Consider the following 23,120-nt stretch of genomic DNA (forward strand, 5'->3'; position numbering starts at 1 on the left):
ATATCAGACTTAAAAGATTTCAAGTGTGGGTGTATGTGAGAGAGAGAGTGAGCGAGTGTTTCTGTATTCAAAGGCTCGATCAGAGGGTGAGGTTCTGCCAAGTATTCAGTCAATGCTGCACAAGCAAGCCAAAATAGTGAAATTAACACTCAAAATTTAACAAATTGTTACACAGTTGAAGAGAAATGAGAAACCTATTTAAAAAAACACTCAAACACAAACTAATGAGAGAGACCACACGACAGGACTAACGACTAAAATCATTACTCTGTCTGAGTACATGCATCGTTTAAGCTACTGTATGTGAAACAATGATCACAATTTATGTAAATTTGTTTGGCTGACAAGGTGTCAGTTGATGTTTGTATGTTTTATGTATGCTTGTATTGTCTTAGTGCTGTATGATTTTATGTGGACCCCAGGAAGATTAGCAACCGCTGCAGCGGAAGCTAATGGGGATCCGAATAAAGAATAAATGGTTAAATATCTATTGTTAACATAATATAGTCCCTATAACTGAAAAATAGACAAATGAGGAGTGCACATAATTATTGGTCGTCATTCTCAGACTTTATCTTAAATCGATGGGTGTTTCACATATTTAAGTTTACTGTGTTTCTTAATATAGAGTTGATTAACCTGACTTGACATGCTGACAGCCTCCCCCGTGTAACTAATGGTTACCTGAAGGTCAGGTGGTTGTGTTTGGACGCAAGCAGCAGCAACCTGCTCTATAAAGTCAAGGAGGTGTCCAAAATAATCCTGGCTTGCTGCGTCCTGCAATACATGGCCCGATGCCCAATGTCAAATCTACTCACAGAATAATTAAGATTTCATGATTGAGGCCTAGTGTGCTCTAAAATAAATCCATTCCTTTATCAATGTAGAAATTGATTGCTTATTTAAGAGCAAGAATGCAACCATGTTGTTATTATTTTACCATAAATAGGGAATAGGGAATCTCCCTATGGAATCACAAAAGCTTTGATACACATCAGGACACCTCAGTTAGACCTCACGTGTGCTGGAGGTAGCTCTTCATTTAAATGTCAACGACACGTCTGTAAAGTGGACATGTGACTATCTTGTACCCGTGAGCCCTCACAGTGTTAAACTCCATGCAGGCATATAATCACATCCCAGAAACCCTCTTTGTTGTATTTTTATGTAAACATAGATTCTGTGTATATTTAAAATTCTGTTTAAACCACTAGATTTATTCCATCGTGACAGGCTGCCAACTCACTTTTCAAAGCCGCAGCAAGGGGAAAGATTTTATCTGCCAAATATTAAGCTTCAGTTTCAAGTTTTCTTAGTTCTGTTTTAAATCTATTTTGAAAATTACTTTATGGTTGTATTGATTAATCCTGTTTGACCCAGGTTTTGGCTGTATAAAGGTCAGCTGTCTGTTTAGAAAGCAAAAGTCTGTATTGCATTGTTATTAAGCTGTTTATTAGCAGTTATACTTTGCCTGCAGTTGTTTGTCTTGCCTTGGATACACAAGAAGCACCGAAGCATTTGATGTTGTCTCTCTGGTCCAAGTCAGCAGAATAGATGATGAATTACCACCTTGCCCAACACAAGTTATTTTAAGCCGGGCATACACTGTGCGATTATCGGCTCGTTTTGAGCCGATTTTCCAGTCGTGCAACTTTTTTTTGACCAGGCCCGATTTTGACCCAATTGTTGCTCGTGCCTCGTGCAGTGCACGTGGGGTAACGACGAGAGATTAACACCTCACGACGAGCTCCCGATCACAAATCGTGTTTGAAATCCTGGTCGCTCCTCGTGAAGGAATCGTACAGTTGAAGCAGTGCTGCGACCCGATTTGCCTCATCCTTTCGCAGAGAGCATGCGCAATCTCTGATGTCACGTCAAAAACTATTATTTGCAGTTTAAGTGTTGCAAATTCACATTACAAATCATGTTTTAATAGCAAAAAAAGACCGCATTTCCACGGACGGTGCGGGTCGCCGCGTACCCTGCGCCGTAGGCTCTGCGTTGGTGTAACGCGGAACCATAAATCAGCCTTTAGTGTGTGCGCTGTCTGCTGTTCGCAACAACTCTTTTTTCTCTTCTCATTTTGCTGGGACGTCGGGTTCCTCCGCCGAGACACAACTTTTGCGGTATGCGTTCTTTGTTGTGTCAAAAAATGATGCGCAGTGCCCACCCAATCAGAAACGGTACAGATATTTTGGGATTTTTTATATTATATATATATATATATATATATATATATATATATATAAAATTATAAAAAAATAAAGGATCCCATAACCTTTGATCAGGTGGGCAGGACACACGTTTGGGGTGGAACAGCCTGCCCCTGCCCCAAAACCGGCCAGAGTTCCAGTACACAGAGGTCCGACGGGAGGATTATGATCGTACAGTGTGAGCAGAGGAACTAAAGAGCTCATCTGAAGAGGAAAAAGTTTAACTAATGTGTTATTAATCATTTCATTTTAACCCTCAAATCTTACTGCGATATCTTACACTACTGTACATGAAGGTGATTCTTTGCAGCTCTCACCTGAGGTTGTAGTAGTGGCAGTCTGACGTGAGCCAGCAACACGGGCAGGTGGTGCAGCCGAACGGCGTTGTCGTGACTGACCCAGGTTAACAAAGAAGTAACTACGGTTTCCTCGTCTGGCACATTAACGTCATCAGATTTGAGCAGCCTTTCCATCTCCTCCACTGGGAGTAACAGAAACTCCTGGCCTCCAATGACTGCCAGAAAGTGTTCCTGGGGGATAAGTAAGTAAGTAAGTGAGTGAGTGAGTGAGTGAGTGAGTGAGGAGGAAAAAAACAGAAGGAAACTAAAGGTTTGAGGCTGGATGCTAATGGGGAGAGAAAAGTCAAAGGGATGTGAGAAAAAGGTAAAGGCAGAAGGCTAGAATTGAAATAAGCAATATAAAAAGGCATAAAGTCAACAAATCTCTTGTATTGATCTATCCTCTAAAAACGCCTGTTTTTGTCTGCCAGACACTCCAGAGAGATAACCAAGCATCACAAATCTTATCTCAATTCCAATCTTATTTCCTCTTATTTTTGTTTATGGAAATATAACAGTCCTTAGGGAAAAAAGCATGTAATTATGACCTACTTACATACACAAAAAAAGAGCGAGTGCTTCCACTGAACAATAAAAAAATGCTGTATTTTGACATTTTAGAGGAAAGGATCCTGATCTTCAACCAAAATTTAACGATTTCTTCCTTTAGAAATGCTCCAGCACATAATAAGTTTTATGAAATCTGGTTAGCTAATGTTTGCAAGATGTTGTTTATAGACTAAAAGTCAAATATTTAAAAAGGAAAATAGCACAACCTCACCCTGAATGATGGAGGGATAAATAATGCTGACTGCTTTGTCAATTGATGAAAAAAAAAAAAAAAAAGGATGTAATTTAATCATATAAATTGTGTTTGTTCATGTGAGAAACATTTTAACGAGAATAAACCACTTCTAAAACAAAAACAGATTAAATCTCAACCATAATCCCAACGGGGAGAATGACACAGGATCAAGCTCCTGACAGGCACAGACACAGACACACACACACACACACACACACACACACACACACACACACACACACACACACAAGGAAGCTGGTCGCAAGCAAAGCACGGAAAGACAAGAGTGCACAAGAAAAGAAAAAGAATAATCAAGCAGATGAAGAAGCTTTTTCCCCGTTACCATAGCAACTCTGTGCTGAAAAACATCAAAACATCAATTGGGGGAGTAATGGGGTGTAGTGTACAGTGAATAATGGAAAAATGTTACTAAAACTGAGATCAGTGTTGGACGCTGACCAAGGGTTTTTATTGGGTTTTCTTTTTTAATTGAAGTAACTAAAAACCTCCTGTAGTCATCCTGAATTCACATTACCATTAATATTTCTTTTCCAGGCAGTCAATTCATGAATTTTCTTGTGATGGATTTACAAGCTGTGTGAGCAAAGAGATCATTCAAGCGGGCTGTGTGCGCACCATGGTGTAGCAGTGGGCGGCTCTCTGAAGGTCGTGGCAGCCCTGAGCGTCCGCATAGGAGCGGATGCCGAGACAGTTGGAAGGGTGGAGCTGCTTCACGAGGAAGGAGCAGCAGGCTTGGACCACAGATGACAACTGCAGCAGACAGGACGCTGACAACAGAGACTCGATGGTGTCCTCCCTCAGGTCGAGACAGCCTGGGCAAGTCGGCAGTAAAAGGAGGAGGAAAGTCAGTTAACGACATTATATGAACGCTTTCCCACACAAAAGGAGGGATAAACATTGAACATGACTGCATCGTCTATGTTTCATTACGTAAGCTGATAATACACTGTCTGCACAGACCCTTATTCAGTTTAAACATTCAGTTTAATCAGAGGTAAAAACGACCTGCTGACCTGTCAAGAAAACCTGATATACTGAATATTGTTCATTTTAAATAAAAATAAAACTATTGTAGTTTTCTGTAATGCAATTACAAAAACTAAAATGTCATACATTCTGGATTCATTACAAATCAACTGAAATATTGCAACCCTTTTATTATTTTAATATTGCTGATAATGGCTTACAGCTTAAGAAAACTCAAATATCCTATCTCAAAAAATTAGAATATTCTGGGAATCTTAAACTGTAAGCCATAATCAGCAATATGAAAATAATAAAAGGCTTGCAATATTTCAGTTGATTTGTAATGAATCCAGAATGTATGACATTTTTTTTTTTTTTTTTTTTTTTAAATTGCTTTACAGAAAATAAAGAACTTTATCACAATATTATATTATATTATATCTAATTTTCTGAGACAGTCCCGTATATCTGCTTTCTTTATCGTAATCATTTTTGGGTCAAAATCATCAACGGCCAACAGCTATTACCTAAACAAATCTACCAAATTAATCAGCTGACACCCTTTGCATTTTAAGATGTGTTCATTATTTCACCCCGAGCATGTGCATTGTCTTCAAGATCTTTGTTATGGCGCTATTAACAATCATAACAACAAATCCCCTGAAAACATCAATAATGAGTCACTTTCTGTACAATTTCTCTGTCTATGTGACAAAGCAACAAGCACATCTAATCTTGAAGCCGTCTTATTTCCACAGTAAAAAACAAGATATGTGTGCACCTGTGTATGCATATTGAACCAGGACCCACAATGCATCAGGGTCTACTCCCTCCATCTTCACCTCATCCTGCTTGGCCTCCCGCACATCGCTGGTGAACATGGCGGCAAAGTAGTCGGACACGGATGAGAGGACCAGTCTGTGGGAGGAGAGAGCGTCAGGCGTCAGCGGTGATGGGCAGCTGTAATGGAGGAACAGGCTACTCTGATCACGCTGACAGGATGAAACTGGACTGAGAGTAAAAGTGAAAACAGAAAGCAGAGATAGAAAGAACAGCCTGGATATTATGACACAGGCAGATGAGGCCCAATGTGGCAAGTCTGCAAACGGGTCGGAAGGAAGATGCCCAAGTAAGGCTACTTACGGGATATTATGCAGTAGTGTTACACTACAGGAAAGATGTGATTTCATATGTCAGCTTCAAAACATGGGTAACAAATTTAAGAATAAACTGAACCTTTGACCCCACGGAGTGAGTGGGAATAGTGGGTGTATGGTAAAGATATTGATTGATATTTAAGGTCAAAGCAAATGTGCGTGTTCCTCTACATTGTGGTTCACTCAACCTTTGTGGAGAGTGGAAAATCATTATCACAGTTTGGGGTAGGAGGTTTCAAGTTGGCCTCTGCGGCAGAAATGTGGTATAACGGACGGTGAGCCCTGTGGGCTGGAAAATGGAGACCTTTCCATAGCCATGTGAAAGTCGAGCAAAAATAAGCATGTATGATAGACGAGAGAAATGAAATCACAAACAGAACAAGGCCCCGTCAACAGGGTTTTGGTTAATACTGAGTGATTCAAACCGTCAGTGGTGAACATGATGGTTATAAAAATGCTGGCTTCTTGTTTTTTTTTTTTTCATATCTGAGTCGTCATTTTAAATGAATGTTTACTTTTCGATTGACAGTGTTAAGATTTAGAATTTCTGCAAACATTGTTTTTGGCAGTCAGTCTTATGTGTCGAAAATCCTCCTGATCAGTGTCACATTCAAGTCACAATTGTTGGTTTGGCTTTTTTCTAACCCCTGACTGTCATACCCATTGCATTTGACTGGAATTGTGTTACCTTCCTGTTTTCTGATTCTCTTTTTACTCAGTGTGCTTGCCTGTCTTCCCCTGTCTGTTTCTATCCCACCAGCGTTTGGATTTTTGCTCTATTGATCTCTGCCCCGTCTAATCCTTGTTTTCCTCTCTGTTCTTAGGGTTCCTGCCCCTGCCATTTTGTCAACCAGCCTGTCTAACTTCCTGCTTGGCAGTTTGTCAGCCAACTTGTCCATCTTCCTGCCTCACTGCTACCCGACAAGCTTAGCAATGACTTGATTCTTTTGTTTTCATGACTAACTTAACTTCTGTATTTTATTCTGCATTGGAGCTGTTACCTACATTCATTACAGGGATGTACTAACTGGCTCATTGGAAAGACACACGTTGAAGCAATTAAATTATACGTCCAAAAATGTATTTAAAATTAAAATGTATTCAAAGGTGACATCGAAGGACTTTTTCTGCCTCTAGCCTATCAGAATCCAAAGGTCACAATAAGCTGTTACAGGAGAACACCACAAACCCAACATGCGTCGGGGCCTCACATCGGTTGTGCAACACTGTCGTACTTGCATCACTCACACAATAACTTGTGTAATACCCAACATCTTTAATATTGTAACTTATACCACGGTCTGTGTGAATACTTGATTCTGATTGGCTGGCAGGTGTAGGTTAAAAGTGATAACCTACACCTAGAAAACAAGTTTGCTCAAATTGCCTGATAACTTTAAAGGTATTCATTGCAATCGTATTAAAAAACATGTATTGTTATACTGGGTGAAATGGTCCTTCCATCCTGAGAGTAGTCAGTGAATAATGTGTTCAGAAAAAGGAAAGAAAAAAAATCAATCCTCTCTGAAAGCTGTAATCCTGTAAAAACTCTAACCAATCAGTTATTTGCGCACCGAATGGCTCGGATTGGTCAGAAGACCAGAGGCTTGGCAGGAAGGGAAAGAACCAATCAGATGCCTTCATTTTAAACCACGCCCCCCCCCCCCCTCTGTCCCATGCGCGCACTCGCTTCCAGCCCCCCGTGTCCACTTCCCACGGGTCCTCCTGGGCTCACAGTGTCCCTTACAGGTGAATGAGACATGGGGTAGTTTTGTTGAAAATTTGCTGTCCAAAATGTCCTGGAAACCTCGACTCCTGCAAATGCGCGTTCCCCAAAGTTTGTGGGGGCGTGGCTTTGGACGGAGCACTGACGGGAGGGGGAGGAGGGGGCGGGGCTTAGAGGAGGCGCCACTTTCAAATCTTGCTAGCTCTCAGAAGTTGCATATAATACCTTTAATATCATTGCGCTGGATCAACTGCCAGGTGGTAACCACAGCAACGGAGATTCGGAGAAGAAGAGCCGGCTACCGCAGGACGGCAACATGAGTAATTTTGTAATTTCTTTTAATTTATTTGGTGAATTTAACAATTTTGATGACTGGGATGCAGAAGAGGAGAGAAAGGAAAATGAAATAAATATATTTACTGTTTGTTACTCTACCATAGCCGAGAGGAGCTGAGTGGACTAGAATATCTTCCGTTGCTAAGTCGTATCTCAGGTCCGTCCTAGTTACTGGAGAAGTCAACACTGTCCATTGCATAAGGACCTTATGGGACGGTAGTGATTGTTCCAGGTATTAGTCAGACCCTCAGGTGTTACCAAGAAAACTGAGTTGTGGCTTGTTAAAAAAAAAACTTTGTAACTTACCAGGTTACAACGGCTGCAGATGAGAGATTAAATAGTCCGCTCAGCCGCTCAGCTGTGGCTTGTTATAAAACGAATGATTTCAACTGAAAACACATTAAAGCATGAATAACTGATTTAATATTTATGTTTTTTTGGTAAGTGAAGTGGTATAAGCAGGATAATGCCCTTCGAGGTGTACATTATCAGAAATATATGGTTGTTGCCATAATGACTTCTTATCTACCATGTTTCATTTAACTGTTGACCCCTTGGTAATTTGCATATGGCAAGTATTCAATCTTATTATTTGAATATAAATAAATAAATAACTTGCACAACAGATATTGTGAACTGACTGGAAATGCACCTTCTGAATCGTTTGACATGCGCCATCCTGACATGTGATACCATATCATCAAATAATGTCTACATCTTTTGAATGCATTTGAAAGAAGACGTGGATATATGTACAGGTATTTAAAATTACTTAAGAATTATTGTTGTGGGCGTGGTTTCACGCATTGGAGGCCAACCTATGTAAATCGCATTTTTGTTACGTAACAACAGGAGCAGAATCTGAACGGCTCGTAGAAGCCACATCACACTGGATGGCTCATCCGGGCGGCTGTACAGACACTGCAGAATTTGGTTGCTTTCCTCCTTCTCTGAGTTGGCAGGCTGAGGGGAGACCACTTTATATAAGTTAATGAAAGAAAAAAAAATGGGTTTTTCATAATAGGTCCCCTTTAATATTCAAAAAAGGTTAAGGATGAGGGTTAGCATGATACAATACTTAGAAAATAGGGAAAGCATGCAGAACGAGGAGGATGCAAGAGTAAAAGTGCAGAAGGTAAAGGAGTTTATTGCTTGTAAAGTATACAAGTAAAAGAGGAGAGTACACACATGGTGGAGTTGATGAAGGTTTTTTTTTTTCAAATGCATACAATTAATTGAGGTTTTTTTTGCATTTGCAGCTAAAGTTCATGTGCAACTCTAATTTCCCCAAACTATTTGGCTTCTAAAAATCATAAAGCAGTGATGTCTTGATCCGACCACATGGTCAGAAATTGGGGCACATCATGTGATTTCTGAATGATCAGGACACAGGGACTTTTTTCATTTTTATTTCACTAAATTACATTATTTATCATGTATCCCCAAGTTTCACTGTTAACAAATTCAAATTTATGTCAGCCCGGGAGTAGGCGTAACCTTAAACCTGCAGCAGTAGTAGTAGACCCTGAGTTGACATAAAGGAAGTTCAAACTGGAAGAAGCCTCGTCAGCATTTGTTGGAAATATCTGCAATTTGTAAACATTTCAAATTAAAAAGGAAATGCACAGCTACAGCTACTCCTACCATTTGGAAATAGGAGTTTCACGTGATGGAAAGGACAACACTGCCTCGTGACTCGGAACCGGGAGCAACATAAATCGGGACACCCCTATCACAAAAGGACATTTCCTTGAGTCGAGCTCAAAGAAATCTAGCTGATTTAAAGCACAATACAAAAGACAGACCTATTTCGAAGTTAAGATCATGAAAGAATTGTGACCGTAACTTAATTATTCGAGCTCTGTATATGTATTTAAACTCAGTACCTCAAAATTTGGTCAGCAATAAGGATATATTTATTAAAAGTGTCAAGTTATAGCTTTTGGACAATATGAATTTGCTGCAAGTTTATTATGCTGTCAGAATTCCAGCCTTAAAGTAATTCATATAAAAGAGTGCACAGTCACAACAACACAGCAGCTCCACAAACAAGGTTCAAATAGTATTTGTGCTGTGGTTTAATACAATGATTACAAAGACTGATGGCCGTATTGCTTCTCCTGTTCTGATTAAAAGGTTGTTTTTTTTCCCCATTAGCTGTTACAACTGCCTGAACTGGAGGTACTTCGAGAACGTAATTAAACTCCCGTCACGTCTCCCATCACAAGTATCTGAATCTGTGGGCTTCACAGCAGTGGAATGTTAGAATAATTAGAAAAGCATGACTATGTTTCTGTTGGCAATGTCAAAGCATGTGAGCATTACAAGTTTCCATTGGATTATTAAACATCCATCTCCTTTAGCTCTATTCTGGCCTACTACATCCATGTTGAATGTATGAATACACAAACCTGACAGAGCACATCAAAATGTCCCTGAATTTTAAAATAGTAATATTGTGTACAATGTTTCTCCGATGCTTTCACAACAACAAAATGAGTCATGTCCAGTTGGAATATGCACTATAAAAAAGGACTGTGTGCATTCAGAGGATTTTAAAGTTTGCATGAGTCAACTTCAACAGCTGAGCTCATGAATGTGAGATAAAGAGATGGTAAATAGAAAATAAATAAACTAGCTACACCTCGTATAAGAAGGCACTGATGCCCTAAATGGCCCCCTTAGTTACACCTGCCCCTCTGATGTCATGCCCTCTTCTGTAATGCCCCATTTGCCAAGTTTCACACTCGGACAAACGATATTTTGGAAGAAAAAGTACCCAAAAGTACTTTTTGCTGGGTATTTAAAATGCAACATCGTCCTCTCCTTCAGACGTCTTAGTAAATTAGACATGTTCAAGATTAAGAATGAACAATTCAAGTGAAATCGTGTTTGACATCTTCATCAAACTGTGGCTGATAAGTAAAGCCAACAACAGCAACTAACTATTTTGATAAGTGACAAATGGAGTCATTGTTCCAGCAAAACTGCCAAATGTGTCCTTGCCCCGGCTTCGGGAGGTTTGTGTGCTTTTCTCTCTTTTATAATCGCTCAAACACTGATGTATTGATTTACCATCAAGACACCACCTTGGAATTCAGGAGTAAAAGAGGAAATAACCTTCAGATTATTTTTACAAGCAATCATAACTTGCAAATTGACTCAAATGGGACACATTCATCATGTTTAAATGGCTTTCTGTGCCTCGGCAGTTGTATGTCCTTGCGTATTTTAGACTTCATGGTGAGCCGAACGTGTGTGGGCATTCACTGAGTGTGTATATCTTGAGCACATGAGTCTAACCTTATTATTAAGTGTGACACTGAGACCGTGACGGATAGCCGGAAGCAAAAAAAGAGCTTTGTACACATGAGTGTGTGTGCGTGTGTGCACTGCACAGACAGAGATGTCAAAATGCACTAAACTCAGCAGGAAGTTTTTCCAGCGAGAATCCCAGTCAGGTATCTCTATTTTTGCCCCTCGTCTTGTGACACAGACACACACACACACACACACACACACACACAGGGCTCTGACATGGTATGAGTGACGTGAGTGATATAGAGCACCGGGTAATTCACACACCAACACACCGTGCTGCTGTGGAGAGGCACAGGACAGTCAGAGAGAGTGTTGCTCTGACACTGAATGAGCAAAGAGCCAAAGCGCTGACTAAACGCTTGAGTGATATTGTCAGGAAACAGACAAAACTGAACTCAGGAAACGAGGGCAAACCTGAAAAACTGTGTCACCCTCTATTTTTTTTAAAAAAACAAACACTGTACAGTATCTTTGTAACAGGCTGCACATCTGCACTCAAACACAGAGTGTGGTACACCAACAAGCAAGTCATAAAAGACTGCAACATATCAGTTTGCTGAAGAACAAGTTAATGACTTCAGCAATCTTGTTGTTTAACGTGAAATATCTCAATAATTATTAGTTTGAGATACATTTTTTTTATCATGAATGTTTAGTAGTACACACATTTATATTCCTCATAGGATGGACTGATAATAGTTAACTATTGCCACAATATGCTATGATGCATCGACAGTGCTCATTCAAGCCTGGAAGCCCTTTTATAAAGATACTGAACAGATCTACGCCCTGCTCAGTATGTCATTATGAACTGATGCAACATTCACTTAGGTCAGCTGTGTTTAGACAATTATAGAGTTGTTATGGGTTTGCCTTTACACAATGAAATAAAGCAATCAAGATGTGATTCAAGCGTAGATTTTCAGCTTTATGTCAAGAGGTTTCACCAAAATGTGTCATTTACCGTTTACAGATTGCAGCAATTTTGTAAAAAGACCTACCCCCATTTTCAAGGGCTGAAAAGTATTTTGTCAAAGTGCCATTTTCAGTTAGTTGCTGCCTGAATTCTGAGTTTATTTCCTTTAGATACTTTGCTGGGCCTTTCAATTTGTAATTGTTTGTGGACCATTCTGCCCTTAGCTTTGTCTTGGGTAATTAAAAAAGAAAAAAGAAAAAAAAGGGCTATTGGATTGAGCTCAGACAACTGTTTTGGCCCCTGAAAACATTTTTGCTTCTCTGCCTCCAAACAATTGTGTTTAGTGCCAACCTTGTGTGAATGTGAGCAGAAAGCGCAGCCCTGTGCACCCCTGAACTCACCTTGCTCCTTTTGTTAGTCACATCATCAATAAACACCAGTGAGCCTGTCCTATTGGCAGCTATACATGCCGATGCCATAACACTGCCTGCACCGTGTGATGTGGGAAGCTTTGGATTGTGCTCTGTTCTTTTTATTCTCCTGACTTTCCTCCTCCCATCATTCTGATACCAAATTTATCCTGGTAACATCCATCCGAAGAATCGGATTCCCGTGCACGGGAGTTTTTTCAGGTGGTTTTGTGGTGAAGCTTCATCCGACTTTCTTGTTCTCAAAGCTCAGCAGTAGTTTGCATCTAGTTGTAAACCCTCTGTATTTTACATTCAACTTGGTGTCTCTTGACTGTAGTTGTTGACTGTGATACGCCTACCTTCTCCTTCTCAAGTGTATTCTTGGCTTCCGTTGGGAAGGAGGGTTTTTTTTCTTTTCCTACTACCACCAAGGATTCTGTGATCATCAACTTTAGTTTTCACGTTGAGTTTACCAGGGCTATTTTCCCCCCCAAGAATCTACCACAGTTAATTTGGCCATGGCAAAGGTTTTTGCTCTCATAGATTTGTTGTTTTTTTAGCTAAATTATGGCCTCCTCCACTTGCACTGAGATGCAATTGGACTTCCTGTTTGTAGCTCCAGTGAAATACAAACTCAATACCTGACATCAACTCCAGATCTTTTCTTCTGCTTTGTCTTAAAGTGAGGTAATTCACTTCTTTTCAGTCAAATGTCCAATACGTTTGAGAGCATGAGAATGAAGTTACTTTGGTTAAAACAGCTGTAATTCCTAAATGCTTAATCACATATGGATGGAACGTGTAGTGTCACACCGCAGAGCTGCATGTCTTGAAAATGATGATGTGACATTTAAAAACGGGCAGTTTGTAAGATTGTAGGTTACAATATCCCAAAATAACCTAGAAAAAGCAAGAGAATGAGACGAAAACACACAACAAACACAATTATATTTGTATATAATGTATTTGGCTGCTGAGTTAGGGTGCTAAATAACTAGCTTCGGGCCATCCAGTCTCGTAATTCTAGTTTTTGCCATGTGTGGCGGTAGTGAGCAAAATGGTGACCTCAGTACAACATGGTGACACGAAGAAGTCACACGTTTGTGGGCGTACTTGAACTTGTTGCCAGCAGCCCCCGGGGCTGGCAGTCAGAAGGCGCGCCGATTTTTCCCAGTGGCCAGCCGCGGTACTGCAACCAAAAATCCCATGCGGCCCAGAAAGCTTTTTTCCCATAGACCGCAATAGTAAAAGAGAAGCCTCTAAAACTGTTCACAGAACACCTCCAGCTGTAATCACCGGCAATTACTAATCTTTATATTCTATATTTTTAAGTCATGGACTTTATATCCGTCAAAAATGTTTTATAACGGCCAGAAAAGTAAAAGAAAAGTCTCTTTCTGGGCGTGACGTCACGGCTGACGTCACAGCCGTGTCCGTGCATTCCACGGATGTTTATATTAATATATATTATGTAATTATATTATATTAATACATTAATAATATATGTAATACTACACATGTAATAATATACATTAATTAATATATTATATTAATACATATTATATTAATATTCGCGGCATTGCCCCGGGGCATGATGGGAGGCCCCAGAGCATCATGGGAGGTGACTCAACTGCGCATGCTCTATGGGCCGCTGTATGCGGAAGTAAACCCGGAAGTCAGGAACTTTTTCAGCGTATGCGCTGAGTGAGTAAAATGCATTGAAATGAATGGGCGGCCATTTTCAAAGTCCCATCCAGTTTTTATTAATACATCCATGGTTGCCAGTCATGTAGGTACCGCCCTCAAGTAACCATCGTAGGATAGGTGAACAGAAACAGCAAGGGTGACTGAATCTCCCGGGAAGAGAACTTTTCCACCACCACAAAAAAAAAAAAAAAAATAGAGCAGATAAGAATAGAGCCAAAACCAGAGTCAATATCGGCAGTGCTTTCCCCTGTTCGGGACCACCTATGGAGAGCAAAGAAATGAATTTAGATGCGAAACCTGAAACGGTTTATTTTAGATTGGCAAGTAAACCCCTGCAATTTTTATTTTGCCAAAACATTTTTGTTGGTAGAGGAAGTCAATTTACTATGGCATTAATTCAACGCCACATGTACTGATCTCAACTATGTCCCGCCCGCTTGTAGTAGACTGGCCTCATTTCAGAATTGCAACCGCAAAAAGAAAAAGCGCAAGTGAGAAAGATGGCGTGGAAACAGAGATGGTCCTGGAAAGGATGGCGAGAAAAGAAATCTGACTGAGAAAAATGAATGTGCTCTCTGTTAGAGCTTCTTGAGTTCTTGGTTACAGAGTCTAAGTATTAATTCTCAGATTTTGGGTTTTGATTTACAATACATTTGCTGCTGAATGTTTTTTTTTTTTGTTTCTTACGTGAGGGTTTCACTTAGGTGTGTATATGAAAGCAAAGGTAAACTGCATAAAACATCTCAAATTACTTGGGTGTTGAATTTGTCTTGTTTATTCAAAGGCAGATGAGGTTTAACAAGGCACTTTTAAAACAAAGCCTCAAGTTTGACGGAGTTAACAGATGGCTTAGGTTGCCTAAATGTACATTTGCAAAACCAACCAGCTGGGCTTCATCCTTCGCATTTTTTCCCCTTCTAAAACCAACCTTGTAAAGCCACTGTTAAAGTGCAGCACACAGCTGACCGCCTAAGCTTTTCCACAGGGACTCCCAGTGCTGTCTCCAACACAGAGCATCAGAGTAACCTGAGCCGGGCTTGCATGGCTGCAGAGTCTGAGTCTTGTGCAAAATACAAACATAGCGTGCATAACCACTGATCTACACTAATGATAAAATGAGGTAATGATGTACTGACTGAAAATCCTTTATGGCAGCATTTTCAGAGGCACTGAATGAGGTCACAGAAATGTGCAAGGCAATGTATTTGTGTGCAGCAATGCCACAAACACAAAATGTATAATTGTGCACCACATCCTTGAGAAAAGACTCAAAAAGTCTTCACTCAAAGTGCTTTGTTTGCAGCAAACCACATAAGAAATGTAGGGCTGTGCACAGTAAAAGTAGCCTTTTCAGCAGTTAAAATGCATTTGTCTGTCAGCGCATGTAAGACGGGGAGAGAACAAGCAGGGAAGGTGTACGTTTGGTTCCAAGAAAAGCACTTCATACACATACGATAAATCAATCCCCAACAAAACAGCGACTTTCAAAAAGAGATTTCTTACTCCTACATCCTTATTCGCGCACGCACGTCGAGCACACATACAAAACGCAAGAACTTCAGGCATTATAACGCTCTTTAATATACACCATTAGGATTCTTGTACAGCAGGGTCTTTGTTTGTCACCATCTGTGCCTGGAGAACTAAATCAAATGAGGCAGCAGAGGAAGACAGCGAGAGAAAGGGAGCCTTTCTGCTGGTGGAGGACCACTTTTCTGTCCCATACGAGTGCAAATGGACCCTGCTGCTACAGCAGTGGCCTCGTGCCCAGAGAGGAGAACAACAGAGATGAAGCGGGTAGTGGAGGCTTTGAGGTGGATGACTGATGCATGACTCACTGACTGCTGACTATAGTACATATGGTACAGGCTGCCATATGACTGACTGCTTCAGCTGCATGTGAGGAACATCCTAACCAAATAGTTTCCTGTGTGTGGAGTGTGTATCATCATCAGATGTTATGGCACATCTGCCAGCATAACTATCTATTTATTAGGGGTGTAACGATACACTAATCTCACGATACGGTACACGATATTGAGGTCATGATAACGATACGATATTATAGCAGTATTTTTTTAACAACCTTGAATGAGGAACATATGACTGGAAAGAATTGTCTTTCATTTGAAAGACACAAAATACAAAACAATACTGTACGTTTGCCCTATTGTTACAGTTTGTAATGCTGTATAACTGTTTAAGTTTAAAAGAGAAAGCCAGGACAACCATTTTCCACAAACTGAACTAAAAGTAAATGTCAGGTTTGCATTATGCATCTTCAGTTTCATACAAGTAAAAATATTTTGCCACAAACTGAATAGTTTCTCTCATGTATGATTTGACTTTTTTCTTTTCCAGAAATTTAAAAACACAATTAAATAAATAAATAAATAAAAGTAAATAAATGCATACAATTTTACATCATAAAAAAGATTGATTCATGCTCACCTTATAAGTGTAAAAGGAGATTTATTTTTGTTAAGACGGTTATTTTGGTAATTCAGGGTTCATTATTTTATAAATATATTCTTTATATTCTGATGTAAATCAGGGACTATAATGACACTAGTCAGTTTATCTGTAGTTATTAGTCTGTTTTAGATTGGGCGGAGTGATACGCCACAGTACGGCACTAGGTGCTGTGTTGATGTTCTAAAATCCTACACTGTTGAGGGACATTAAAGTACACTGGAACTCAGCAGAAGTTTCCCTGTGTTTGTCCTACTCACGACCCGAAAAAGGTTTAATTTAATAAGGTAAGGCTTAACTCTACACCAGCTTTACATAAGTAAAAGTTCAGAGCTCAAAATGGGACCGCAAAACGGTACTAGTTTCTTCTGAGCGGAGTAAGATTTTGGTCCGCAGGTCGAGGCGCGGTCGGCACGCGCGTTACTAGTCAACACAATAGATTAATATTAATAACCCAATATCGCGATACAGTTTGTCACCTCCACGACATGTTTCGTGACGTTTTTGTATCGCGAAATTTCGTGGCACGATATATTGTTACACCCCTACTATTTATCTATGCATGCATGCATCTATGTATGTGTAATATTTCAGTTTCCTTGCTGTTACCTGTGTGCAGGTATCCGCCTCTCTCCAGCCACCAGTATAACATCACACAGCTGTCTGGTCCTCAGGTAGCCCTCCATCTTGCGGAAAGACGTGTCGGCGTGTCCCGCGCTGACATGTCCCATAGCAGACAACATACAATCCTCTGGCTCCATTGACACACACGAGGACAGCGTTGCACTGCTGTTGGACGTCCTGCGCGACACACACAAACACAGAGAGGGATTAATGAAAACACAAACACACAAAGCTGCAAAGCGAAGGAGACAAAAGCTTTGAGTGAATGCCGAGTCTCTTTCATTCAGGACACGGAGACAGATGTGTTGGAGGGAGCTGCACCAACTGTTATATATTCTCTGTGTTACCATATTTTCCTTCATATTCATTTCCACACTCTCTGACTTCTTAAACAGGGATACTGTATGTTGCCAGAAGCATACAAAAGCTCTTTAATGGTCCAATTACTAGGAGCGAATGGCTGGATAATTTTAGCCCACTTAAAAAGAGAATCTGGCAATTAAATTGCAGTGGGAACAGAACCCATATGATACGCAGTAATCACTCTGCTCTGTAACGGCAACCATTTTCCTTATAGACCAACAATGAGAGACGAAGCAAGAATTCCAGGACAGTCACAACCTGAAAACAGAAGAACTGTTTATTCTTATTTTCCAGGTAAATGCTGATAAGGTATGTGAGCTTGCCTGGTCATGTAGGTGTTAGATAAGCACCAAAAATATCCGAAACTCAATTATCAGCCATTAGGGCTCCCGGATCACATTCCAAATTTTGAAAGTCAGGAGGTGTAATTTCTTCTATTAACTTAAAAGCAGAACTGGAACTACTGGAAGGGGAACTACAGCACAGAGGAGAAATAAAAGATTCCAACAAAACAAAAAATGATCCAGTTTCAACTCCACAACTGGAGAAAATCACACTGAGCTGCATGCGTCAACTAATCCCTTGTCGGTGGAAATCCCACAGTACTAAACAGCAATTTTCCACTTTTGGGAAAATAAACAGGAGAGAATCTTGAAAGAAATGTGATTTGTATACAAGACAAATGCAAAAAAGCGGATAACTAAAAATAGTTCTGTGTATGTGGCGTTTTTTTTCCCGGGTCCAGGTGAAATCCTGCACTGTGCCGGAGGTTACTACAGCTCCTCTGCCATTGTGTCTTTTCAGAACAAATCTCAATTTAGACAAGCTTGAGAGTCAAAAGGAGCCATCTATCTTCTGGATAGCTCATAGTTTATCACAATAATGGAGGATTTCTCAAAATAACCTCTCCATAGCCACAGATGCAAGTGGATCCACCTTTAGGTCCTGCAGTTGGGCGTCAGATTTTTGGCACTGGCATCACTGCTTTTAGTGGAAATGGTAGCGCCCCAGAGGCTAATACTCATCCAAGTAATTGATGGAAACGGCAGTAAAAGGAGAATGAATAATGCACTTTAGTGGACAGAGGCACAACTCATAATTAAAATCAGTTTTGCTCTCTAAAATATATCAGTCCAATTCTCAGAGAAGCAAGAAAAAAAAATCTATTAAATGAAAGCAGGTTCAGGAATAATCCGCATTACTGTCAAGAAAAACACTTGCACACATGTTGAGCACACAGTATGAGTATTTATACTGTCTGTTTCCCTGTATTTCCTTCGGGATTAATAAAGTATGCATCTATCTATCGATCCATCTTTATATACCCATGTCGTTGTGTGTGTGCGTATTGTTGCTGATGATTTGTAACAGGAGTCATCTCACCGCTTCCATTTCCTTTATCCATCTCCTGTTTCCACTTTTATATCCTCAACTAATCTCATCATTCACCCCCTTCATTCCACCTCATCACATCATCCATTTTTTTACCTTCCTTTTCTCTCCTTCCCATCCAGATATAACCCTCCAATGAAGCCAGATTTCCTGCGCTCAAGTGTACAACTGTGTGTGCATGCGTTTGTGCAAGTGTGTATGTAGATGCATGTTGTGGCCAAATACTGCCAAAGGAGATGGCTTTGAAGCAGCAGACGCTGCCCTCCAGTCCCTTCAACTGAGCCTGGCAGCCACTCAACATGGACAGAGAGAGAGACAAAGAGAAAAAAAGGGGAAAAAGAGAATGTCTCACCATGCAGCCAGATTTTTTTTAAACCCCTGCATCAGGCAAGGACACTCACCCAACTGTCATTCAGTGTCTCTTTCTCTCCGTCTCTCTCATACACACAAACACACACGCGTTCCAGCACATTAATTGGAGTGGGGGGATGTAAATGTCCAAGGGTGGGTGGAGATGAACATGGGACAGAAGGACAGACAGAGAGGGTAAGTAAATGAAGCACACCAGGATTAAATGGAGGAGAGCTGCGTGGTGTGAAAGTGAAAGGGAGAGGAGAAGAGGAGTGGAGCCGAGCCCAGCAGAGCCCTCAGGCACTCTGGGATTCTATATGCATCCTTTCTCATGATCCCATATGGGATTTTGCCACCCGGGCTCTTGAGGTATCATAGAGTACGCGGGAGCTTTCTGAGGAAGATGAGGAGTTGCATACAGAAGGGGAAAAAACACACACGAAAAATAAACATGCTCACAGTTTCACATGTATTCTTCAAAAACTAATCCGTCTGTTGGTATGGCAACCATGAAATGTGCAGGGATGTAGCTGTGTACATGTACCATATGTAATCAAAATCCATATTTGCTTTCTCCTTTGCACATGTAGATGAGATATGTGCGCCTGTGTGTGAAGTTATTTTCCGGGCAAGCGCTGCCAAACAATCATAACGATGACTGAAGATGAGACATCGAGCCTCGTCTAACAATAGGATCATAATATTAGTCGTAAATGAAAGACCAGACATTCACAAAAAAACCCATCAATGCTCACTTCCACCAAAAGCTCTTTGAAATTGTGTGTGTGAGATGTCTTATAAATCATTTATATTTTCTGATGTGTGTCTTGGGAACAATGATTGCAGGCTTTCAAATACATAATTCTGCCCAATATAGCAAAATAAAAACACTATCTTGTCTACAGTCTCTCTTTACATCATTACATTTATTGTTGCAATATAATAAAAACACGTGTGCATGTGCAGGGGATGAGTAACGTTATTGCTTTGTTTAGCTGTCTCCATGGCAACTATTATCTAAATGTCTTCTAACTTCACTACAGGTGGATGGCCACACTGATGCAGAAAACATCTCTATATGTCCACCAAAGCGCACAAACATTTCAGATTTTAGGTGAAACATGTAACTACATAATCTTTTATAGTTGATCACCTCCTCTCTCAAAAGCAAAACACACAGAAAAGTCAATGTAAAAAAAAAAGAAAAAAAAAGCACAATTTCTTGTGCTTATCATACATCTGAGCCTGGTGAAGTGTTATTAGGGAGGTTGTGGCGGAAAATGAGTAGACCCCACCCAAAAGCAATCAGCTTTTCTCTCTCACACACACTTTTTTTTTTTTATATAGGTGTTTAAAGTAGCAACTGCAGATTTCCGGGAAAGATTCCTGTTTAGTAAACAGTTATAGTTTCCACTTACTGTAGTTGCCCGTAATAGGGACTCTGGTAACTCTGGTAATGCATCATTACCACACTTAAGATGAAGAAAACGCTGGTTACGTCTACCATCTAGGCTGGATTATCCATTTATTGAACCGGGCGAGCGCCCAGGAGCACCAGCCAATGAGGGGGCACCAAATCAAATGACTAACTGGACCATATATGTCATATTTTGTTATTTTCTCTATATATTTGCTGGAAGAGGAGCAAACAGGTACAGCAGTAACCAATGATATAATAAAATTACATTAAAATAATAATTGTGTTTGAGTGAGGGCCTTAACAACCTTAAATCTAACAGCCTACACATTGCTATTTTATTAATAGCTGTATTAGTTTTGCATGTAGTCCTCAGACAGGCCATATATGATGGAAATGATGATAGTTAACATGTGGTGTTACATTGGCATTTGAGTTGCATTCTGATTGGAGCATCAGTGTAATTGGCGTTTGTAGACTCATGTCTATCTGTGGTGTTACTCTTAGTTGGTTGCTTGTCTTACATTTATTTGTAGTATGAGTGTTGAGCATGTACTTCAGCAAAACGTTCATGTAAATGTATGGTCTTTATAGTACATTTCCCTTTTTACCGTAAAACATGGGAGGAGGGGGCACTTCAAGTCTGGTCAGTCACCCTGGGGAACCACACTGAATTAATCCGGGTCTGTCTACTACGGAAGAGTATTAGGGCCATGGAGTAGAAAAAAATATTTGAGAGGGGAAGATTTTTTTTTTTATTGTGCACTTCGAGAAAAAAGTTGAAATGTCGAGATTAATGTTGAAATACAATTTCAAGAATAAAGTAAAAATTTCGTGAATAAAGTCGAAATTTGGCCTTTTTTCTCAACATTTCGAGTTTTTTCTCGAAATTGTACTTCAACATTAATCTCGACATTTCGACTTTTTTCTCGACATTTCGTCTTTTTTCCTCAACATTTCGTCTTTTTTCTCAAAAATTGTACTTCAACATTAATCTCGACATTTCGACTTTTTTCTCGACATTTTGACTTTTTTATTGACATTTCGACCTTTTTCTCAACATTTCGATTTTTTCCTTAACATTTTGATTTTTTCTCAACATTTCGATTTTTTTCTCAAAAATTGTACTTCAACATTAATCTCGACATTTCGACTTTTGAAAAAAATTCTTCCTCCTCTAAAATATTATTGTTATATTATTGTTATACCTAATACCCTGGCTTCCATAGTCTACCATGCTCACTTGTCAAAACTTTTTTTCTTCTTTCAAGGAAGTTATTGCTTTTTGTGCTTTTAAAAAAAAATAGATATTCTTCTTTTGACCAAATATTGGCAACTTTCAGAAAGAAAAAAAACTCCAAAAAGCGCCAGCCCCAGCATCTCCATCCCTCCATCCATCCTACCTGCAGGAGCTGGAGTCTGTCTCCAGGTGCGGGATCTCCTCGCATCCTCCCGCCGCCTCCTCCTGCTCGACCCCGGGTACCGGCGGGGGCAGTGGGGCCTCGCCGGGGGGCTCCATGCTCGACACCGGCCGGGAGCGCCGCCGGAGCGGCGGGGAGACCCAGGAGAGAGCCGCGGCGGGGCTCCTGCACTCCGGCTGGCTGAGGGAGCGGGTGCAGGAGCTGCCCGTGGCTCCGGCCGCCGCTCCGCCCGGACCGGGAAACTTTCCGCTGCACAGGTTAGAGCCCGCGCTGCCGCTGGCCACCAGCCCGCCCGGGTGACCGCTGGCCGCCGTGGAGGAGTCGCCGCTGCAGCCGCTCACTGAGGCTCCGTCCCCGGAACCACCGCCGCCCGCTCTCCTCCTGGCGGCGGGATCTAGCGCCGGGGAGTGCGGCGGAGGGACCGCGGGGTGACCGAACCACCGCCATCGGATCCTGAGGATCTGCTTCACATCGAAGTCCCTCCGCGAGGAAGAGCCCGAGCCGCCGCTCGACATTCCAGCGAGGAAATGCGGCTTTTTCCCCCCTTTACAAAACCTCCACGCTGCAAGGCTGTGCGTCTCTCTTGGCAACCGCACGCCCGCTGACCGCGAGTGAGCGGAATTAAGCGGACTATGTGGAGCCGGGGAGGTGGAGAAACAGAGAGAAAGAGAGAGAGAGAGGGAAGGAGGTCTACTCTTTGAGTTGAACGTCAGTGCCGAAGCCTTAAAAACTCCTAAAGCCTGAATTATGGTTCTGCGTTAAATAGACGCAGCACTTACGCCGTAGGGTACGGCGTAATGTACGCGGAGACGCGCATCGTACGGTGCGTGTCGCCGCGTACCCTACGCCGTAGGCTCTACGTTGGTGTAACGCAGAACCATAAATCAGCCTTAAGTGCAAACATCTGCTCGAGGGAATATGCAATGCCACATTTCTTCCAGATCATGCGTTGCAAATAGGGATGCAAACTCCCTGAAACATGAATAAGGGACACCTCATCGGCAGCTTTCACCTTTCCTGGCGTGGTGAATTTTTTTTAGCCCCTTTTTTTGCAAGTGAAACGATTTTTTTTACTAAGTACTCTTTTCACTTTAATACAAAATAACAAAATGAACTGAATAAAATTAGTATCTTTCTTAAACAGAAACCTGTCCTGCTTAACTT

General features: G+C 40.9%; 1 protein-coding gene across 2 annotated transcripts in view; it reads right to left on the minus strand.

Moving 5' to 3' along the window:
* The window catches only part of klhl5 (kelch-like family member 5), a 36,116-nt gene extending 13,462 nt beyond the window's left edge, over positions 1–22,654 (minus strand). The window contains exons 1-5 of one of the 2 annotated variants that reach the window (XR_009770625.1): positions 21,939–22,654; positions 16,998–17,189; positions 5,125–5,261; positions 3,993–4,189; positions 2,531–2,743 (exon numbers count right to left, since the gene is read on the minus strand). Coding sequence is in view for 1 of the 2 variants with exons in the window: in XM_061710498.1 (XP_061566482.1) it covers positions 2,531–2,743; positions 3,993–4,189; positions 5,125–5,261; positions 16,998–17,189; positions 21,939–22,471 (1,272 nt within the window). In the remaining variant the exon portion in view is untranslated. The remainder of the gene's footprint in view (positions 1–2,530; positions 2,744–3,992; positions 4,190–5,124; positions 5,262–16,997; positions 17,190–21,938) is intronic. The other variant, XM_061710498.1, reaches the window with a different exon arrangement.
* Positions 22,655–23,120: the final 466 nt, after the last annotated feature.

The sequence above is a fragment of the Cololabis saira genome, chromosome 1 (genome assembly GCF_033807715.1).
Source record: "Cololabis saira isolate AMF1-May2022 chromosome 1, fColSai1.1, whole genome shotgun sequence".
Taxonomy (NCBI): Eukaryota; Metazoa; Chordata; class Actinopteri; order Beloniformes; family Belonidae; genus Cololabis; species Cololabis saira.